The sequence below is a fragment of the Parus major genome, chromosome 3 (assembly GCF_001522545.3).
Source record: "Parus major isolate Abel chromosome 3, Parus_major1.1, whole genome shotgun sequence".
Classification (NCBI taxonomy): domain Eukaryota; kingdom Metazoa; phylum Chordata; class Aves; order Passeriformes; family Paridae; genus Parus; species Parus major.
The window spans coordinates 87188405-87203339 of record NC_031770.1 but is presented as its reverse complement, the minus strand read 5'-3'; the positions used below and the strand labels follow the sequence as shown (position 1 = coordinate 87203339).

The 14935-nt window shown below is 38.8% G+C and overlaps 1 protein-coding gene across 1 annotated transcript in view; it reads right to left on the bottom strand.

Moving 5' to 3' along the window:
- Positions 1 to 1408: 1408 nt before the first annotated feature.
- EYS (eyes shut homolog) overlaps positions 1409 to 14935 on the bottom strand; it is a 706806-nt gene continuing 693279 nt past the window's right edge. Inside the window, exons 46-47 of the mRNA XM_015621104.2 lie at positions 12733 to 12894; positions 1409 to 3058 (exon numbers count right to left, since the gene is read on the bottom strand). Of these exons, the coding sequence (XP_015476590.1) occupies positions 1860 to 3058; positions 12733 to 12894 (1361 nt within the window). The 3' untranslated portion in view covers positions 1409 to 1859. The remainder of the gene's footprint in view (positions 3059 to 12732; positions 12895 to 14935) is intronic.

Here is a 14935-nt window from a genome sequence, read left to right as displayed (position 1 = left end):
GTCACTCTCCTTCCAACATTTGTGTTAGCTGGAAGTGCTCTGATTACTTGTTCCTTGTTTTACACTGAATCATGGCTCAGATCACAAAAGGCAGTGTGGACTGCTGAGGAACTGGCAGTACACCAGAAGCCCCAGAGAGAACAGGATAAACCTTAAATATTCTCCCTTCTCCAACATCTCATGAAGGCCATAAAAGGCCCTGCTTAGAGAAACTGGAAGAGAAGAATTTGGGGACAGCTCAAATGCCAGGTGGGCTTCATGAGCTGTCTTTTGGGAAGAGTTGCAGAAGCTCTGTTGCATTGGGCTGATCACTTGAGGGCTCAGAGCAGCTGAAGAAGATAGAATGAACCTCACAAAGATGTTTGCAGATGCTTAATAAAATATCTTGGGGTAGCTCCCATGTGCTTTAGTTACCTTTAAGTCACCTGTAACTGACTTGACAGTGCTTTCATTGCTACATGCTAAGTATGGTGATGTGAAAGCAAATGTGTGTCGCCTAGTTTTAGGTGCTTATGGCCTTTGCTCCATAACAAACACCCCATCCTCACTTCCCTCTCCACCCCAAAATATTTACTTGTTTCTGGCAGATACCTGCTGAAGACTTGCATTCACAGAACTTCCATGTAAGGAGATGATGGTTTGTTGCGTGCTTTTGAGCAATATTAAAGTAAAAAAGGAAAATATAGGAATCAATCATTATTATTTTTATTTAATAATTTTACTTATCTAGTAAGCCAGCAATCAAATGAGAAATGTAGATGCCATCATACATTGTGTAAGCATATTAAATAGCATTTGAATTATTGTTTTAATTGTTTCCTAAAGCAGAATATAACACAGCTTCATGAGAAGGAATTGATTTTTTTGTATTTATTTATGAACAGCTCTATTTACTTTTGAGATTATCAATTAATGAAAAATATATTTGCAGAAATTTGGTTTACTATGACCAATACCTCTGTTCTCATAAAATTTTGAAGTGTCATTTAAAGACATATAAACCAGAAAGGTATAAGTAAGGTTGAGCAGTTCTTGGACATTCTAAGGTCTTAAGAATAAAAGTTACGTGTAGGCAGACTGCCACATTCCAGTTACAAACTATTAAAACCAAAAGTTTTCATGTAGTCACATAGGGGATACCTCTGCTGGAGAAAACCAGGAGGCCTGTTTTCTCTCTCTAAATAGTTTTTTTACTCTTAAAATCATTCTTTAAGTGTAGTATTTTAACAGACTTAAGAGAGGCTTGAATTCTACCCTCTTATACATATATATATATATATATGCAGTCTCAGAATCAGGAGAGAGAACAACTTCATTACCTAATTAGAGTCTTTGTGGGCTTAACAAATAATTATAACCATTGTATTTTTCAAAATTCTCATTACAATAAATGTGCTTTTTTGCCTCAAGCACACCTTTTTTTCCCCCACCAATTTCAGTTTTTAGATTTGACCTTAATAAGTAAACATTCTAATAAAATTCAAGAGTTGGAGAAACAGGTAATAGTTGTCTGTTCTCATAAAGCAGCAAACATTTGAATGATAGTTGGCTTTATAAGTTAATCACTACCTCTTTGTTTACAAAGCTATCTCCAGCGCAATAAAGAAAAACAAATCCCTGCAGACTTTCCCATTATTTTAAAGTAAATTCTAAAGACAATATATCAATAATTCTAGGAGGGAAACAGTTGATCATATTTTATATGTATATGCTATTAGTACTTCACATAGATTTGTTCCTTACTACTTTTTAAGCACTTTCCTATGTTAGTTGCTGAGTCATACACTGCCAGCTAATACAATAAGCAGGAGGAAAAGGAATTTTATCCTTTTTAAAAGAGTCTTGGACAGTGATTTCAATTAATTTCCAGAATTTCCATCATGAATGTTGTATCCTTCTGCTTTCATTAGCTGAATCTTTTTAGAATCTTGGAAGAGCACAACATCTTTAACTTTACCAATGAATTCCTTCTGAAAAAGCCCTGTAGTGACTATATTGACTTCCCTGCCAATTTCAAACCCACCAAAGTAACAAATGCCACCATAGTTTAAAGCAGTGTATTTCCTTTGTGGGTCAATATCTTCAAAAAGGATTAGTTCCTCATCAAGATAAACCTTAATACAAGTTTGGTTTTGAACTACAGTAACGAAATGCCATCTTCCATCAGAACAGGTGAAGTATTTGCTGTGCATTAGAGGAACAGAGATTCTTTCTCCAAGATTAATCACAACTTTCAAAGTTCCGTTGGCAAGACCAATGGCAAGGAAGTCATTATCTTCATCTTCACTTTTTCCCACCCATGCAATTAAGCCTTCAGTCTGATTGGTAGTAAAATTTAAAGAAAGGCGGCTGTACTTGAGGTCTCTTTTTCCATACAGAGGATCTGTGTATTTAATGTAGGAGTTACCAACAAACTCTGCTATATAAAATTTGATTTTCTTATAGCAGTATTTACCTGTCCAGCCTAGTGCACATGCACAGGTATATGAAAATGAAGAAGGTTGAGGAATACAGAGTGCATGAGACCCACACTGGTTTTGTGAACAGTGAATAGATTGTTCACACATGGTCCCTGTCCACTCTCGTGGGCAAGAACAAGAAAAGCCTGTGTTTTCAACTTGACATGTTCCATTATTTTTGCACACAGTGTAACCACAATCTGTTCCATCACAGTCACCAATGTTGGCTCCACCTTTGGGGTCAGTCACGGTAAGATTCAGTTCCTTGTTGTTTATAACAATTTCTCGAATACAGCCAGTGAAACCTGTGGGTTCATTTTCTATTGCCATTGGATTAACAAGGTTTAAGGACGATACCCCTCCAACAAAAAAATCTGTGTGTGTGTCTAGTGCGTTCATTCCAGGACTAGCTTCTCGAGTAACATTGATGCCATCCAGGTCCAGGTAGCCTTCATTTCCAACTCTTCCTGCACTGAGTGAATGCCATGTATTTCCATTTGCATGAACCTTCTGAAGGGTCTGTAGGATGACTGTTCTGTCTCCAAGGTTGTAGCGTAACTGCGTAAATCCATTTACTAATGATATACATAGAAAGTCACCTGTAAAAAACAGTATAAAATTTTTAGAGAGGGTGCACTGAAGAACAACATATTAATGATTCTGGTGCTTTCATGCTTGCATTTTCTTGTACTATCATTATATCTAAATCACACAAAATGAAATGTTCCCTGATGAGCTGCTCTTCGCTTTTTTTTTTTTTTTTTCATTCTTGGAAACTGAGCTCATATTTGCCTCAAAGTAAAAAGCCCAGCTTTCTGAAAAGATCTGCTTTTGTGCAGAGACTAGATAACTGAGGTAAGAGGAAACAGGATGACTTTGGCATCCAGGAAATGTGAATCAGTGTTCCCATGGAAAAGAATAAAGTTTTGGCCAAGTTAAAAAGGCAGAAATACTCAGTTTCAGTATGTTGAATAAAAGCTTGATAGATTTGTCAGTTTAATGAACAATGTAAACAGTTTTGTCTGCACCGGGCATACTCTGCTTTCCCTGAAGGTTCCTTTTCACAACAGGCATGTTTTGGGTTTAATAATGTGGCAACTGTAGGAACAGATACGTTTTTTATTGCACTGTTCTTCTAGAGGCCTTCATGACAGGAAGTATTAGAAGGGAGTTCTCTCTTCTTGGACTATCAGTGTTTCTGGCCTTACAGACAGTGTAAAAGGAGAGAGAGTACCACTTCAAATTACTTTCAAGCATGAAGAAGGAAAGCTGGGAAAGGTTAGGAAATGGGAGCTGGAGAAGTTTGTAGGAGCACCAATAGAGCCTAATAGGGGAAGGTGACAAGAAAGCAGAAGAGGACAGCAGAAAAGTCTGAAAATGAAAGTTATGTTCTCAAATTTTTTGGAAATAGTAGCCGTCAGATTGTTATCAATTAAACTGGTAAATATGTTTGTTAAATTTGAATGCAAATTTTCCTAATAGTTACCAGTCTAGTTTCCTTTAAGGTTCAGCATTCCTAAGGGTGGGCCTATCAGTAGAATGATGAAGTTTGCTTTCATGTGTGTTTAATTTTTGATTATTTCTAATCTTTGAATTACATTACCTGTAGTGAAATTGAATGGTTTTATTTACTGGAGGCTTGTGAAAGTTGCTGAAATTATACCTCCCTATTCATGAGATATTCAGGTTGTCATTAAGGCAGGATAAAGATGTTTCAGTTGCATTAGTGGCTGTAGAGTGCATACTTCATGCCTCGCCTTCCCTGTTCCAGATACCCATGGAAAGAACAAGAAGAAAGCTCTTCCAACTCTGATAATGGCAGAGGACTTCCTTTTAGCTTGCTAGATCCAGTTGTGATGATCTGGTTTGCTTCCCTGTGTTTAGTATTCTTTTCAAGGACCTTGCTTGTTTCTTCTTTTTTTTCCAGAAAATTAGTATCATTTCCTTCACTTGGGATTTCTCCTGCTTAGTGATGTGGCTTTAAGTGTGCTTGATTTCTCAGTGCATAGGTTGAATGCACTCATCTTGCTTTGTTTCAGCAATGTACATAACCTGCTTATCTACTTTCTTTTATCAGGCCCTCAATCCTAGGGTAAGAAAGGAACATGAAGAAAAGTTTCTGAACTAGCTCTTTGCAGCCTTTGATCCCCTCTCATATTTTGCTGTCTTGGAAGGAGGGAAACATCTGACCAGGGTTGCTGTTGCATCTGACCTGTTATCAACACCCGGAGAAACTGGCAGTTCTCCAAGACTTCCTGGCCTGCAGGGGAGGGTTTTGGTGGCTTTGCACATTTGACAATGATTGTTTTGGAATCTTATTTAGTCTTGCCTCAAAACCAAATCTGTATTACTGAATCTGCTGTCTGCAGTGTAAAGAGGTTATCACTGGGTACTCTCTTCTGGCACAATTTGAAGTCTCACTTCAAATTGAAGTAATTCTACTTTTGAACAGAAAAATCACACTTTCCAATTTCACCTCTCCCTGAGGCTTTTGAAGTACTTTCTTACTCCTCTGGTTAGACCCTCTCTTTTCAAGATGACTTGCCATTTTAGTTGTTAAGAACAACAGAGTGTTGAGATAAAATTTAGGATCTGAAAGTTGATCCTAGGGTGCAGTCAGTATTTCTCCATGAAGTTTATAGTGTCCTAGGTACTACTAGGGACAACTGGATAAAAATATCTTAGGACTGTCATAGCAAGTGCTGTGCATTCACTGTCCAAGAAACTTCCTCTTAAAGTGAAGGCAAATGCTGGGCTTGTCTTTGATCAGTTTAGCAAGCCAGTAATATTTCCAACAAGGGATCTCCATCTGCCCTGTCTCTGAGGACCCGATTGCACAGCTGGAGCCTGTGCAGGCTGATGTCATCACAGGAATTGTATCATCAATTTAAACAAATGGCATTCTTGTAATTGATTTTCTCTTCTCAGGAGTCTCTATATAGGAGACTGTGTGGTTTTTCACTATTTCAGTTTGATTGTTGATCAGACCTGTCTCAGTTTGTGGCCAGAGACTTTTCTGAGGAAGTTCACTTTTGTTAAGCATGAAGGAGATGACATCTTTAGTTTTTCCAACACTGGACTGTATGGCTGATCCCTGCTTTCTTGAAAATACAATCTAGGCACAGGACACACAGCTTTGCTTCTGATTTTTTTAGATGAGCATCTCATCTAATATGGGCTATTGATCTCCATCACTGGTGTCACAAAAAAAGCAGAGAGACTCCGGAGACAGGCACTCACACAGTTGTTCTTTTGTTGTGCATACAAGTCTTTGCCCAACCTGTTGGATGCAAGGAACTGTAAGGCAATCTGTGTCAGCAGGGTTGAGTCTTTAGAAGTAGGCTGTTGTAGCTTAGATGGGCCTTGAAACTGCAACATGTTTCAGTTGCATGTCAAGACCCTGGGCCTTGAACAAAATTACTAACAACATTCAGTTCTGTTCTGTTGCACCTTCCTGCCTCCTGTCATATTCCCTGTTTCAGTAAAACAGTGATTTTTTTTTTTTTATTGCCCAAATGCTAAAAGAATGTTTTCTTCTCAAGGGAAAGGAATTTTTTAGCTGCTATTGCCTTAAGGAAGAACCTGTTCTGGAGATAAAACAGCACTTCTACCTGCAAATCCTAGATCAGGGTTTTCACCAAGTGACTGAAGGTCAAAGTTGCTCTGTCTCAGAGTGGATTGTCTCTATTCTGTATTAGAAACCAGAACTCCAAAGCAGGGGTGAATTTTCCTTCATAACTTTATTTTCATGTTTTTCTTATGTGTACAAGTCTCATCTGCTCCCATATTGGATGTCAGAATTCCCAGAAGGCTAGTCAGCCCTGTGTCTTGAGCAGTCAGTTCCTAAAACTGGGAGATAATGAAAAGTCTCCTAACAGTACATCCAACTGCTACTGTGAGTTCTGGATTATCTGTAATAGTATCTTATATGATTTATGATGAATTCTGAGTGCATCACAAAATTTTCCAGCTTTTTACTACTATGAGTATGTATGTAAGTCTCTTCAACAAATTTGCTACAGCCTGATAGTCAAATTTTAAATTCTTCCAAATAGTGACAGTGCCCTTTCATGCTCAGTCTTTATCTGGACCTGCAGATATGTCTGTATACCCCCATTCTAAGAGAGGATCATGTTCAAGCAGTATCAACTCTCCATGTTTCTATGTTACCATAGAAAACTCAGGTACATGATAATTTGTCAAAACTTGGTACAGTTGAAAATGCATGCTAGGAAAATTGCACTCTCTTTGGAGATGTTCTCTTCAGGCCAGAAGCATCACCAGAGGAAAAAAAAGTAATACTCTCTTTACACAGCTGTGTTGGGCAAAGACTTCGGCATTTACTGCCCACACTACCAAATATGCCTAATACAGATGTATTTCCTAGGAGGCCTGAACATAGTGTCTGAGTGTCTCAGTCTGACACTATGAGCTGGGACAGCATCCTGGATGGTATTTTTAATATTTCTGTCTCTTCCCCACAGTGACTTAAGTCTACCCCTGTGCTCTGGTGTGTGTGTGTGTAAGGCAAGGCCTTTCTTACCTGTTAAAAGAGTACCTGAGGTTTTTCTTACACTCCACTGCAAATTAAGGATTTTCCACTAGTTTGCATGGCCAAAGGAACTTGAAGAACACTTTTAAGTGACTTTTGTAGTAGTGGATGCAATCTTGTAGTCAGTGGTGTTTACTTTTTTGCTACCTATTACCATAGTCTCTGTGATTCAGAGATGCAAGTGTCTCTGAAGGTGCTCAACATTCACTGATTAGTTCCTGGAACTACTGAAGATCTAGATTCCTTTAAGTCATGTGTTTCTTGTCTTTTGTCTCATCCTGTTACTGAGCAGAAGCCTCTATGCTAAGCTGGGGATAGAGGCTTTGATGAGCTCAGTGCTTCAGCAGCTTCTTGCAGCTTTAGTGCCCCTTGAGCCCTACACTGTGATTTCCTGGTTATTGAACATTGGCAGTCTTGGTTCCTTTACTTGTTTCGGAGCCCTGAGAGCACTTCTGGATGTATGTTTGCACTCTGTGCCTTCTGTTGGTTTTACCTCACTCTTCTGTCCTCCAGCTCAAGCCCAGAGTGCCAGTTTCTGTCACTGTGGTATTGAGTAAGATTTCCTCCACTCTCCTTTCACCATTTTTTTTGGAAGTTGTTACTGATCATTGGCACCATCTTGGTGGTAGAGCAAACATCTGAGCTGTTTATCCTCATAGTCAGTAACATCCATGGGAATCATTCCCAGTTAGTGGAACCTCTTACTCTAGGTTCTGCTATGTGCTCATCTTTACTCCAAACTGACCTTGCTAAGCCACCATAATGAAGTGCCTGTGTCTTGAGCAGTATTACTGCCTTGTATTGGCCTGATGCATCCTGTAACCATCACAGCTCCAAGAGGTATCTGCTCACTGCTTCTTCCTGCCTTGCTGACTTGTCACCTCTTACATATTCTTCCAGGAGCAGAACTTTTTTTTGTCTAGAAGGGCTTGAAATAGCTCTATTAGCCTCCAGATGAATGGCTACAATTTGTGGCCAAGAAAGCTGATGCACTGTGGTGTCTACCTGAGAGGAAACCTGACTGACCAGCAGTTATCCTTCACATGCATCCTGAGCATATCCAGTAGCCAGAATAAGGCCCAAGACCAAGGAGAGAAAACAGGGAAGAAGAGGAAGGACTAGAAAAGGGTAAATGAGGGAACAAAGAACAGAGAAGAGACGAGTGTTTTTCCCACCCTCTGCAATTTCTGCTGTTAATTGCTAGCTGGTAATATGTCAGTCAACATGGTTGAAACTGCCTTCCTTTAAGTTTTTTAACCTTGCCTTTGCCCTTGCCCGAGTGTGTGTATGCAGTTAGGTACCAGCTGGCTGACAAGGTAAAGGAGCTCGTTGGAGCTGTTGTAAGCTGGTGTTGATCTTTACCTAGGGGTGACCATAGCCAGTGACCCTAATGTGCACTTAAAGGAGCTATCCATGGATATGCTTTCATGGATTATTATAATATATTTTTCTCTGTGTGTGGAGTTCCATGTCACAGCTCATGCAAGACTGAAAACTGGTGGCAAGTCATGCCTGTATATTTCCCAAACCATGTTAAAAATCGGTGTGTCAATAGGTAAGAGTCCAGCTTCAGTTAGGAGCATCATCCCATAGCAGGAAGGGCATAGCTGGGATCCAGAGCAACCTTGCAGACAGTGATGCCCATTCTACATGGGGTGGGCACTTACCTATTTGTAGGTTACACTGTTCAGCCTCACCTTTCCAAAATGTGTTTCTTCTTTAACCTTACTGTGCTTCCTTTAGTCACTACTGTCACCCTGGCACATTATGGCAGCTGGAAGGAGCCACCTTCCTTGAGCAGCCTCAATTTGCCAAACTTCTGTGGTTTGCTTGCCACTGTCAAATGGGTAACAATAACACTTAATATACACCAGATTTCAAGGCAGTGGGGATGTCTGTTTGGTCACACTACTGACTGGCTGTTCTTCTTCCTACACTGCTGATTTAGTCCATACAAACTATTACAAAACTAGTAACAAAGCAGAAATTATGTCCCTGTCAGCTAAGGAAATATGGCTGCAAAGAGAAAAGGCTTAACCACTCACATTTGTGTTTTAAGAGTGAATGATCAGTTTATTTCTGATTAGGAAAATACTACTCCTGCCTTTTAGGTATGAAGAAATTCTGAATATTTCCAGAAGATTTTAGTCCAGTTCCATGATTCAGTTTTCATCATAAGCAGTGTTTTAGAAAATCATGCAGACATCACACACTTGAACTGGCATTCTCTTATTTTCACGTTATAGATTTATAAACTGAAATGCCTTAAATATCAAAAGTTACAGTTTTTAGGTTTTTCAGACCGGGCAGGTAACGTAATCTGGCTGGAGAGAGACAGAGAACTGCTGTTGCAAATGTTGAGTGTTAAATTTAGCACAAGTCATCCCATTCTGTTTATTGACCTGACTTCAGTCACCTAGCATGACTGTTTGTTCTCATCTCTTTGGGGAGCAAACCTTTCCATCACTCTGGCCTCAACTCTGGAATAATGCAGGCAGTCTATGGCATGTTCCACCTTTGCTAGCAAATGTAAAGCTTCAGTAATGCTATGACTCAACAAAAAAGCAAGGCTTCTTTTAAACTGCCTTTTACCCAGAGTGTTAAGGCCTCCAACTATATAGAGTGGTTGCTGTGTAAACAGACTGAATTATATACATTGTTCAAGTACTTGGTGGGCATCCAGCAAGCCCTGTCTGAATTAAAGGCTGTTTAATCATTAGGAGACTTATGCCTTCATCGGTAAAAACAGGACACACTGCCCTTGAGAAAATGTGAAGTGAGCTGGCCTTCTACAAACAGTGTGCTAGATTCTACATGAGTTCCATAGTGTTTGCAGAGACCTTGCCCAGAAGCAGTGGATAGAGCAAGCAGTCAGAGGGGAAGAAAATCTCCTTGTCATTCTGTCTTCAAGTTTCTGAAGTCAATGTACTTGTTGGATTGGGTTTTATCCCCCCCAACTTGTTATTAATATTGCTAGCCACATAAATATTGTCAAATTCTGGAAATTACTTTCTTAGGGCCTGCAGAAATCGGTAGTACCATACACAAAGTCATGATACACATTCATAAATAGTTGACAAAGCAACAAAATAGATGACTGACAATTATAGGAAATATGCAAACAGAGTCACAGGATGTTTTCCATTTTATGCCAGTTTGTGAGGTGTTTAAATGTATGTACTATGTGAAGTAGTGATATTTTTAGAGGAATAGAAGCTGGAACCAGTAGATCAAAGTAAGGAGAGGCTTGCCCTTTCTAGAAAGTTCTGTCATGTTCTTTGAAAAGAACAAAGTCAGAAGAAAATATTTCAACAGAAGTCTCATGGCTTTTCCTTACCTGCTAAAGATGTGATTTTATTTTTAATGTTGGGAGGATTTTTTGGTGGGACATGTCTTGAAGGAAAAGTCCCAGTGTGGTGTTTATGTGGATGACAAACCAAACTGATACATAACTGTGCTACTCAGTATCATTGCTAAATTAGCTACATAGCTCATTTCTTTTAAAAAACCAGCACTGTCTAGTGAGGAAAAACATTACTAATTATTTCCTATTAAAAAGGAATTTTAGAAACAAAATCCTGTGATTTCAGCAATTAATTTATTAAATCTTACATAACTGTCTAGAAGAAGAAGCTTTATTTGAAGTGCTTTCTAAACTAATCCCCAACAGAAAGCTCTATCTCATCTGCTGGCTGCTAAGAATACTTCTGAGTTTTTCATCAGTCTAATTCTGGCCTGGATTTGACAGGATTACATGAAGGCAAAAATAAAAAGCCAGGTGATTAGCTTTTCCTGAATCTTTCAAAACTTAAGGACAGTGAAAGTGGAAGCAAGAAATTTGTAAAGAAATCCCTCTATATAAGAGGAATTTCATTTTGAAAAGGAATTGCTATGATTCTAGGAAGTGATTGAAAGAAAATATCCTTTCCTGTGCAAACTAAACACTCAGGAATGGCAAGAGTATGAGGGCATGCTCAGACTACACCACTCCTGGCCCAAGTTAAACATACTTAGCACTCTCTTTGATGCTTCCAAAGAGTTATTTAATTTCATTATATCCTAGCTGCTTCTATGACCTCTGACTATTCTTTTTGAGAGACACCCTTTTTTTCTCCTATTTTTCATGGCCCATGTAATGCTCTAGTTTATGCAGGAGAGAACAATTCACCAAGAATCTCGGAATTTGGCCTGTAAGTGATAGAACTATTAAAGATTCGTTGTAGAAAACAGAGCTTTTCTGCTAATACATGTGTTTTTATTACAGATGCTCCATATATTTCTCTTTGAAGCTTCTCTGAATGTGGTTGCAGTTAGAATAAGGCAAACAGGAGGTGTCAGCAGTGTATGATGCATTATCAACCTGTTGAAACATCTGTGTACACAGTAAGGTGCTGGTACATTGGGCATATGGGTGTTTACATGAATTTGTGGCTGAGTATGTTTATTGAAATATCTTAGAGCTTTAGACTTTGAACAAAGGAATGTAAAACTACATGATCAATATTTTTTTTTGTCCTATCATTTTTGCATAACTTACTGCTCAATGCAAGTGAAAAATTTGCTCTAAGGTGATGTTATGGATGCCACATAATACTTCTGTTTCAAAAGCTGCAGTCACCGTATAAATGCAATTTGTTAATAAAGTAATTACAAAAAATGTACACCTTAAAGACTAAATTTTAGAATGTACTTACACCATCAAAGTATGTCTACTTGACACAAAGTTTTAGGAATGTTAACTTAGAAAAGTTTAAAATACTTCTATAAATATTTTATTTAGATTTATTTGTCACTCTGCATATCTGGGAGATGCAGAACTTGCATGTTTTATGTGCTGCACCGGCACACTTTTCAACATATAATAAAAAGCAACACTTCTGAGAAGCCTCATTTACTCTGTTCATTTTCACTTATTTGATCAGTTTTTATATTGCTTTGGTTTTGGTCATTTAAAACACTGGGCTGGCTCCCCAAAGTGAGAATCTTAGTGTAGCTTCTAAAAAGCTGGAGTGCTTTTCCAAACCATTAAATAAGTTCATTAAGTATTTGCTGGTTTTAGACTATCTAAAATTTTGGTTTTGCATGTTTTTTTCCTATGAACTTGATTATTTACAGTTCAAGTCAACTGTACAATACAATTCCTGTGTCTCCAGCATGAGGAGGACATGGAATTATTTGAGCTAGTCCAGAGGATGGCCATAGTGTTGATAAGAGGACTGGAGAACCTCCCCAACAATAACAGGCTGAGAAAGTTTGGGCTGTTCAGCCTGGAGAAAAGAAGGCTGTATGGGGACCTTACAGCAACCTTCCAGCATCTGGAGGGGGCTACAGGGAAGCCAGAGAGGGACTTTGTCGGGAACTACAGGACAATGAGTAGTGGGTACAAACTGAAAGAGAGGAAATTTTAGATATTAGGAAGACATATTTTACTGTGAGGATGATGAGACACTGGAAGAGGTTGCCAGGGAGGCAGTGAATGCCCCATCCCTGGCAATGTTCAAAGCCAGGCTGGATAAGGCCTTGAGCAACCTGATCTAGTGGAAAGTGTCCTTGCCCATGGCAGGAGACTTGGACTAGAGGTCCCTTCCAATCCCCTAACATTCTATGATTCCATGGGCAATGAGTTACCCAGACTGAATGCCTGAATCACCCCAATGTAGTCCCTTTCTTTTTCACAAAAGTACCTGGCTGTATGATAGCAGCAGGCTGGAATCCCCTTACCTGACTGAGTGCCCAGGTGCTGTGCAGTGTAGAACAGGATACCATCTGGAGAGAGAGGCTGGAACTGCAGTTTAATGTGGGTCTTATGCCGGACATAAAAGGGTGCAAATGACATCCATGATGATTCATTATTTCTGAAGGATGCATCACTAATGGAAATATCTGGAAAACACAAGAGGAAATGTCTTCTGAAAGATATTTGGTGAGGACTGCATTATAATGGAACCAGTTGTTTTGTATAGTACTTAAATGCTGTATGTAATACTTCCAATTCTTCCCTTTTCACAGAATAAAAATAACCTACATACAAAATAAAACTTAGATATTAGCAAATTGATGCCATTGTCTTCTGTGTGCCTTATTTTCCTCAACAATCAAGACTGCAGCTCTAATACAAAGTAAATGTGATATTGTTAGCATTCATTTTCAAGTAAAATATAAGTGTAAATTTCACATTGTTTAAAAATTGAAATGCAAACTACTGTTGCAGGAGTCAAAACAAAACATTTATTTTCTCACCCTACCAATAAAAATCCTAGTGGAGGATTTGTAATGAGCTACTTTGTATGTCATAAGAATGTACCTTTTAAGAGGGAAGTGTTCATTAATTGTTGCTAAAATTTGTTTTCAGGATAATCATACTGAGATGTCTTATAGTGAAAGACAATACTCATACAATTGCAGGTAGGATACAATATACACTTTTGAGCTATACACAATCATTGTTTACCTCTTAGTGCTGATTGTTCATGTACCACTACAAAATCAGGCTGGTTCAACTGCCTTCAGCCAACTGATGAATAATTATACTTTTCTATAATGTTTATGTGACTTGAAACAATTTCCAGGTTTTCCCACTGTAACAGCATTGTATATTTGAGATATAATTATCATAAAATCAAAGAAGGACCCTCGGAAGGGACCTTAAAGATCATCTAGGTCCAACTCCCCTCCTATGGCCAGGGACATCTTCCACTAGATCAGCTTGCTCAGGGCTCCATCCAACCTGGTCTTGGGAACTTTCAGGGATGGGGCATCCACAGCATCTCTGGGCAACCTGTTCCAGGGCTTCAAAGACTTTTTTTCCCTAATATCTAATCTCAACCTAGTCTCTTTCAGCTTGAAGCCATTCCTCCTTGTCCTGAAACTACTTAGTCTTGTAAATAATCTCTCTAATCATGTTAGGTATTAGTTAATTCATGATCGTGTAGATGTTAGTTTACTGTATTTGTGGGCTCACTGGAATAAATGAAGCTGTAGGGTGCAGGGTATATTTAGACCTGTGTGTGATAAACCATTTTTACTATTTAAACAGCAGTATTAAATGCCTGAGTTGTCAGTATTCCCTTCTCACTTTTGCATTTCCCAGCTGAAGCTGTGCTGTTTCCCTCCTAAGAGACCATCATCTTTCCTCATTTTGGTGCTCCAAATGGTACTGTTTTATAGTAACTTGCTCTCAGTCAAATATACCTTCAGGATATCCTTAAAGTGCATTCTGAAATATCTTTTGCTGTCTTTCCACACTCAAGTTTTCTGCACAACATCTGCTGGTGAACTCACTCACCACCCAGCTGCACCTTGCACTGCCTATCACAGATGAGCCTCGGTTATTAGGCTGGAATACAGGCAGCATGCTGCAAGCTCTTGTGACTTGTCTGTCTGTCCCACCAGCTCCCTCAGAACAGGGTTCCAGGTGTCCCTTGCTGGACAGTGTCCAGCAGGCAGATGCATCATTATAGAGGATCCAGATCTCTCACCTGTTACCAGCATAACTTGGCCTGGGGATACCTCTTGAATGGGCAGTAAATGCACAGCTGACCTTTTTATTAATTCCCCCTGGTAGATTACAGATAATATTTCTGAGAAAGGTACATGGGTTTGATGGTGCAAAATCTCAGTCTAAAAGTAAGTTTTAATCACCTCAATATCAATTATAACAGATTAAATGCTTGAGTGATCAGAATCAGGCTTTTGATGAGCTGTTGCTCAATCTATGTATGTATTCTCAAATCACTCCCATCCTAAGTATCATAATAGCTGTTATGATTCCTATCAAGGCTAAGAAGTGTCTGTAGTCATATGTTAACATAATGACAAAAGTATGAAATTCCTGGCATCTATACTTAAAAGTTCACAGAAATAAAAGTATTTAGAATAGCAATTAACCTCAATGATAAATAGTAAAACTTGCTAAACAGATTTG